We start from the raw sequence: 6892 nt of genomic DNA, 5'->3' as shown, positions 1-6892 counted from the left end.
GGATTCGGCTGCCAGCAGGCCCTGAGCAGCAGCAGCACGAGGGGTGAGAGCGGCAGCTACCCAGGAACCACGCTCCGAGCTCTGGGACTCACCTGTTTGGTAAGCAGCTCCATGCAGATGGCACCACCACCCAGGACATACCTAGGGGAAGGAATGGGGCGAAGTTACGTCAGAGGCGGACACGGCCTCACCCACGCGCTGCTCTGCAGATGAGCTGTTCGCTCAAAGCAGATCCCTCGTGGAAAACAAACCAAACCAAAAGAAGAAAACAAGAAAAAAAAAAAAAAAACCATCCGCCAACCCTCGTGATACTTCCCGGGAAGGCTGCTACAAACACAACAAAGGTAACAGAGCTACGCGGCGCTCCCCGCTCTTAATGCCAACTGCTCCGGGACGCAGAGCTAGAGACCTACATGAGCAGAGCCAGGCCAGCAGTTACTTACCCCCCCGACAGCACTGGGGACACAACCCTTACAAACGGTGGATCGAAAGGAAAGTTATCCTGCAACGAGAGAAGGGAAGCACGTTGAGAAACGTCTTCTCCAGGTGGCCGACGGAAGCAGGCGTACACCGAGGACGCTGGGTTCGGGGAAGCCTTACTTTAAAGGAGAAGTTTAAGAGGATGAAATCCGTTCCTTCTTTTTCTTTGAGGATCTGGAGATCGTTGTGCAAAGCGCTATCCTCGTCAACCCTGCGGGAGGAAAAGCCCAGAGGCTCAGAGCCGAGGTCGCGCACGTCGAGTCAGCCGCGCTCGCTGCCGACGGAGCCCAGAGCTCCCGTACCTGCGCAACCCGGCTGCCACGGGGGCCCTCGGGTTCACACCCAGAGGGCAGTGACAGCAAGCGCTGTCAGCATTCTGCTCCCGGTTTCCAGAGAAGACCATCACACCCTTTTTGCATGCCAGCTTAAAAATAAAGACCGCCCGGCCCAAGGAAAAGGCAGCACTGATGTCTGGAGGGTGTGAGAGCTCGGGGTTTTGCCTGATGCACCTCTTCCAGGACTCTAGGAACAGCAGACAGACTTGCAGAGCCCTCAGATTTAGCTCATCTTTCTCTGGAGATGTCCCCTCCTTTCTGACGTGCGGACAGCAAGCCAGCTGCCCACGAGACTAAGAGGCTAACCCAAGCTCTGCCCTGCTCACTGCCCCCTGCTCATGGGGATGTTTTGGTCCCACCACCAAGATTCACGATCCCAAACCGGGCCACCTACTTCAGGAGTTTGACGTTCCAATCGTACAGGCTGTCATTCACTAGTTCAACTGCATAGTATCCTGCAAGGCAAAGACAAGACGAGTCAGAAGAGGAGGAACTGGACAGGGGGACGAGCCACCACCCAGACTGCAAATCCCCTCGGCCCTGCAGCACACCCTCAGCCTGGCACAGACTGTCCCTGAAAGAAGCCATCCTGATGGCAGCGATCCTATTGCTCTCGACTGAGCCACAGCGTGCCAAGGCCTCAGACTCTGCCCACAGCAGCACAGCTGAGCACAAGGCAGGAGGATCCAGCCCTGAGGCCCACACCAGGTGCCACCTGAACGACAAGAGAAGCCCCAGGCGAGCAGGGATCACGGTACTTACCGCCCTTGAAACTTGGTGATCGGTAAATATCCCTGAGCTCCTTCATTAGCCGGTCAGTGGCCTGCACAGACCCAGACACTGCACCCTGCAAGGAATCAGGAGGGGAGAAGCTGCGCTGTTACGTTGCTCCCACCACGGCCATTGCTGTACAAGGCCAATGCCCAGGCCACAACTCCTCCCCAGCCTCTACACCAGACCTTGCTGTGCCCCCTCCCTTTCTCAGGTTTTCCCTTGTCTCTCTGCATCAGCTTCCCTTACCCCAGAGACAAGCACACCACTCACGTAGTGCAGCAGCAGCAGCAAAAGCATCTCCCTGCTCTCTCAGCTGCAGGAGATCTTAGCCCAGGAGTATAAAACACAACCCACCACCCTTCTCCACGGCCAGAGCTGAGGCCCAGCTCCTGGGGGGCAGAGGGGATCCCCAAACCCCGCAGCAGGAAGGCTGCCCTGCATGGCACTGTGCCTCGGGGGCACCAGGCTCACGTGAAGCCTGGGAACACTTCTCCAGCTTCTCTGCATCAGCCTCAGCCATCCCCAAGAGCCACTGCTGCACCTGTGGCCAGAGCTGGCCCCTTTGACTCAGGCCCCTCTGCTTCCCCAACCCTCCCGCCCTCGGGGAGGCACGTACATTTAAGTAATCTTGCCTCTGGTTCTTTTTTATTTTCTCTAAAATGGCCAGGTTTTCCTTCCCAATGCCTTCATCCTCCGTTTTCCTTCCGTCTGCTGGCTCTTCTTCTTTCATCTCATAGTGGTCCAAGTCCTCGGTGTCCTGCGAGGGGGAGAGGAGAGATGGCACCAGACCCACCTCACTGCTCCCTGCTCCAAGTGCAGGGACGTGCGGTCGGAATCCTTCTGGGCTGAGGGCAGCTCGCCTCCCTCCCCAGGGGATCCCAAGCACAAGTGCTGGGTGGAAGAAAAGACTTCAGCACAAGGCCTGGACACGCTCAATAAGGAAGCTTCAGGCAGCAGGCTCCGTCCTGTGCCAAAGCCAGCAGGCAGACAGGCACACTTCCCTTTCCAGATTTAAATTGGGCTCACACAAGCTCTTTGTTCACTGAACCCTTCTCTGCCAAGTCTCACGCCTGGTTATAATTAGCCATTAATCTTACAGATGCTCCCCAACGAGCCTCGTGTGGCTGAAGAGAGCTGCGCGCCGGCTCCAGCAGCCCCGTGCCGCGTTTCTGGAGGTTGGAACAAAGCGTGGGCACTGCTGCTGGGCCGGATTATCCCCGCTCTGCGGATGCTCAGCACAAACACGGCTCACCAGGAGCACGGCAAGCAGAGACTCACAAGATCCACAGCACATTCTCCTCTCAAAGAGAGGTCACGTTTCACAGCGGAGGCTCTTCTACATCAGCTCAGCTCTCACTCTGCTCCCGACGCTCTCCCCAGCAAGGGCAGAGGCTCTGCCCCTCATCCCCTTCCACAACAGCATCCGTTGGGCTGACGTGTGCAACGCCACATCAGCAGAAAACAGTTGCAGCAATCAGGGACCGCTGCAGACATCGCTTCTGCGGCACAGCAGGCAATGCCACAGCGTCAGCCCGCTGAGCTTTGGCCGCCTGCAAATGGCTGAGGATACACAGTGCTGGTATTAAATCCCCTGAGCAAGCGTTTGCTTCGGCCTCTCCGGGCTAGCTGCTGCTATTCTGGAAGAGCAGCATTTTGGGAAGGGCTTTCGACATTTTTAGACCGTCACAAAAGAAAATAGATCCTCTCAGAAAATCCCTCGAGTGGATTAACCTGTATAATGCATCTCTGCGACAGGGCACAGCTCCGCGGCTCCGCTCTCCCGACACAGCCCAGCAAATCCCGCTGCTCAGCAAGAAACCTTTGCTCTCCACGAGAGCTCAGCCTGCTGCACGAAGCAAGCTGTTAGCAGAGAGCACGAGGGGGCACGCTTCTTGCTAACTCACTTCCTGAGGATTTCTTTCCCAGCTTACAAGCAGCACAAGGATTTACACACCGCAGATTTGCCCAGAAGCAGCAAGCTTGCAGACAAGCAAGGTTACGCGTGGTAGCGGCTTAAGCCTCCACGTTTTCTCCAGGGACCCTTGCAAAGGCCTCAGTTGAGCAAGCTATTTGCTTGGCTGAAAGCCCAACAAGTGCTTGGCTGCTGCCAAGTGACCTGCCCTCCGGTTCCGCAGCGCTCTGAGGTGCGCAGACCTCAGGCACCCGAGGAGAAGCGCATCGCACGACGTCACCATGGAGATTCAAGATTATTCCACCCACTTCTAGAGATCTCGAAACCACAAACCAAACAACCGGAGCCTGTGGGTTTTTCAGCGTGATGTTCTCAGCCTGCAGTGAAGCATGGCTGCCTCTGCCTCTCCTGCCAATTACCTCCCTCACACGCCGAGCCATCCCACCTAATCCTCTCTGCAGGAGTCCAATTTTCACGGCGTGGCTCTCCTGCCAGCGATGGCAACTCGGCCCGGCACGCATCCCAGAAATCAAATTACTTGTGAGGAAATTTCAGACTCCGGAGCGCAGCAACACAAACTGAGAACCCAAGCGAGGGGCTCTGACCTCAGCTCGTTTACCCGCCCTCAGAGGTCACTGCTGCAGTCCTCTGTGTTTTGTCAACGCACCACTCCTGCTTGTCGACCAGGACTTGGGTGCACAGCAGCAAAACGCTGAGAACAAACAAAATTTTAAGCCAAACTGGCTCCAACGGGCTCTGTCCTGCCTGGCCTCCTCCAGCTTCTCCCAGACACGACCCGTGGGCCTCAGCACCTCTCACAGACATCTCGCAGCTCTCTGGTACATGGTGAAGAGGCACTTACCTCTGGCATCTCTTCGTCTTCCTCTTCAGAGGACACCTCTTCCTGCGTGCTCTGCGAGGACAGAAGGACAAAGATTGCGTTGTTAGATTCCTCTGGCAATGCTCCCCTGCTTTCTAAGACACTTCTGAAGGGGGATTTACACGCAGAACCAATTTAAAGGCAGAGCAAAGCCAAGAACCCTTATAGAAGGTTATAAACCTGAGCAGCAGCTACAGAAGAACAAGGTGAGGGAAGCAGTTAGAAGAAGTTGGGTGAGAAACATCTCGAGCGCTGCCAGGCATTAATCTGGAGAGATAAAACCCAGCCCAATGAGCTGGCCAGACAGCAGCACTGAAGCACACAGAGGAGCCAGCTGCATCACCAAGAAGAGGAGCCCACCGCAGGGAGAAGAGTCAGACCATCACCTGCTGCAGCCCTCCTCTGGGGTTAGGAAGCCTCAGCCTTTAAAACAAGGCAGCTCCCAGAACGAGCCCAGAAAACCTCACCCTGGGTTCCTCACCTGTTCTGCCGGCAGAGGCTGGTCCAACATTTCCACATCGGGATGCTGGGGGAGGTTGTAGAGTTTGCACAGGTCTGAAATTATTCGCTTCAGGTGCTGCAGAAGCTGTGCAGGGAGCAGACAGGTGTCACAGAAACACAGCAGCGCAGGGAGCTGAGCCTCAGCCATCCCCAGCGCTTCCATTTCCCCCCTCCCAGGCAACTAAGGGCCCCCCCCAGACGCCCCTTTCTGCACTCTGAGCACAGCGGGTAAAATCCCAAGTGAGAATGTGTGGGAAGGCACCCACACAGGAGCCAGAGCTGCTGATACCGTGTTTCCTAAACCCTCTGCGGAAGCAGAAGCATGCCCCCACCTCGGCGGGTTCAATGCTGACACTAGAAGCAGCCGCTCATCCCCCATCCATCCCTCCCCACCCACTCCCCCAGCGCTGCTCACCAACGTATTTCCTTTCCTGACTTCCACTAGCCTCTCCAGGATAGCTGCCAGGTTGGGATCATCCGACTCCACGGACCAGATGGGGGGAACAGCTGGATACGACTCCTAGGAGGAAGGAGAAGAGGCTGAGCACTGCAAAACCCCCACATCCACCGCGACAGCTCAGGGGGAGCTCAGTGGGATCTCAGCGCTCTCTTCGGAGCATTTGGTGGGGGCTGAAAGAGAGGATCACGCAGGACACCGAGGATGCCTGGCAGTGCTGGGACAGAATTGCTGTAGGAAAGGCTCCCACGTGCATTACCACTGCCAGCGCTGGGTGCTGCTCCGGAGAGCTCTGGGCTCCAGCATCACAGGAGTTCTGGGCCGGAGCTGCAGCTCCGTGACCCTCGGGAAGCTCCGTGGTTGATGGTGAACGGACCCGGAGCCCAACCCCGGCCCAACCCCGCCGGGGCATCCCACAAGGGTCCCATCCCCCCGTGGCCAAACCCCAGACTGGTGCTGGAGAAGCCCCTCCCGAGTCCCGCGGCAGCAACACGGTGCCCGTGGGCCCCAACCGAACGGGGCAGCAGGGCCGGGGGATCGCCCCGCCGCTCGGTGCTACAGAGCTCGGAAACCATTCACGGCGGACACCGTCCCGGGAACCCGATCCGAGACAGCACCGAATCCACGGGCCCCACACAACGGCCGCGGCTCCACCGGGCCGGTGCCCAACGACCGAACGCCGCCCGGTACCGCCCTCCCCCGGCACGCGGTCCCGCCAGACCCGGACCCGGGCCCGTTAACCGCCCGCCCCGCCGCCCCCCGGCCCTCACCGTGATGTTGCAGTGGATGCGGACGGGCCCCGGCGGCGGCCCCCGGGAAGCGGAGCCCCCGGCCCTGGCGCCCGCCCCCGGCACAAACTCGCAGCTGATCTCGTCGGGGCAGGCGCTGCCGATGCGGAACCGCTCGTGGCCGCGGTGGAAGATGGACTCGAGCAGCCGCAGCTCCCGCTTCAGGAGCCGCCCGGCCGGGGCCGCCGCCGCCAGCCCGGCCCCGCTCCGCCCGGCTCCCCCCGCCGCCGCCTGCGACCCCGCCGCCTCCTCCGCCCCCGCCCGCTGCATCTTCCCATGGAGGGACCCGCTCCGCCCCGACGGCCCCGGGCCCCGCCGCAGACCCCGGAGCCGGCCCAAGATGGCGGCGGGATGGCCCCGCGCGCCGGAAGTGACCCCTCCCGCCGAGAGCGGAAGGGGCGGGGACAACAGCCGGAAGCGCCTGCGCGAGGGGCGGGGCGGTGCCGAGCGCCGGAAGTGACGCGCCGCAGCGGCGCGGAGCGGAGGGAGGGGCGGAAGAAGGGGCGGGGCTCGGTGCGCCCCGAGGGGGAGGGGCACACAGCGGTGAGGGGCGGGGCCTGTAGATTAGGGGGCGGGGACAGAGGAGGGGGCGGGGCTTGGAGCGGCTCGGTTTGGGGGTCCCGGAGCTCGGTGCCCCCGGTGCGGGCGGGGCCCTCCCGAGGGTCCGGGCCTGAGCGGAGCGGAGCGGAGCGGGTCCGCGTCCTCCCCCGGGTCCAGCCGATACGGAACCAGCACAGCGCGGGGGCGGCTGCAGGGAGCACCGGG

The 6892-nt window shown here is 60.4% G+C and overlaps 1 protein-coding gene across 1 annotated transcript in view; it reads right to left on the bottom strand.

Moving 5' to 3' along the window:
- UBE2Q1 (ubiquitin conjugating enzyme E2 Q1) overlaps positions 1-6513 on the bottom strand; it is a 7986-nt gene extending 1473 nt beyond the window's left edge. The window contains exons 1-10 of the mRNA XM_021383082.1: positions 6110-6513; positions 5298-5402; positions 4863-4967; positions 4364-4414; positions 2206-2346; positions 1578-1662; positions 1210-1270; positions 601-691; positions 444-502; positions 93-141 (exon numbers count right to left, since the gene is read on the bottom strand). Of these exons, the coding sequence (XP_021238757.1) occupies positions 93-141; positions 444-502; positions 601-691; positions 1210-1270; positions 1578-1662; positions 2206-2346; positions 4364-4414; positions 4863-4967; positions 5298-5402; positions 6110-6397 (1035 nt within the window). The 5' untranslated portion in view covers positions 6398-6513. The remainder of the gene's footprint in view (positions 1-92; positions 142-443; positions 503-600; positions 692-1209; positions 1271-1577; positions 1663-2205; positions 2347-4363; positions 4415-4862; positions 4968-5297; positions 5403-6109) is intronic.
- Positions 6514-6892: the final 379 nt, after the last annotated feature.

The sequence above is a fragment of the Numida meleagris genome, unplaced genomic scaffold (assembly GCF_002078875.1).
Source record: "Numida meleagris isolate 19003 breed g44 Domestic line unplaced genomic scaffold, NumMel1.0 unplaced_Scaffold332, whole genome shotgun sequence".
Taxonomy (NCBI): domain Eukaryota; kingdom Metazoa; phylum Chordata; class Aves; order Galliformes; family Numididae; genus Numida; species Numida meleagris.
Note: the sequence above shows the minus strand (reverse complement) of the source record. Positions and strands in the feature narration are given on the sequence as shown.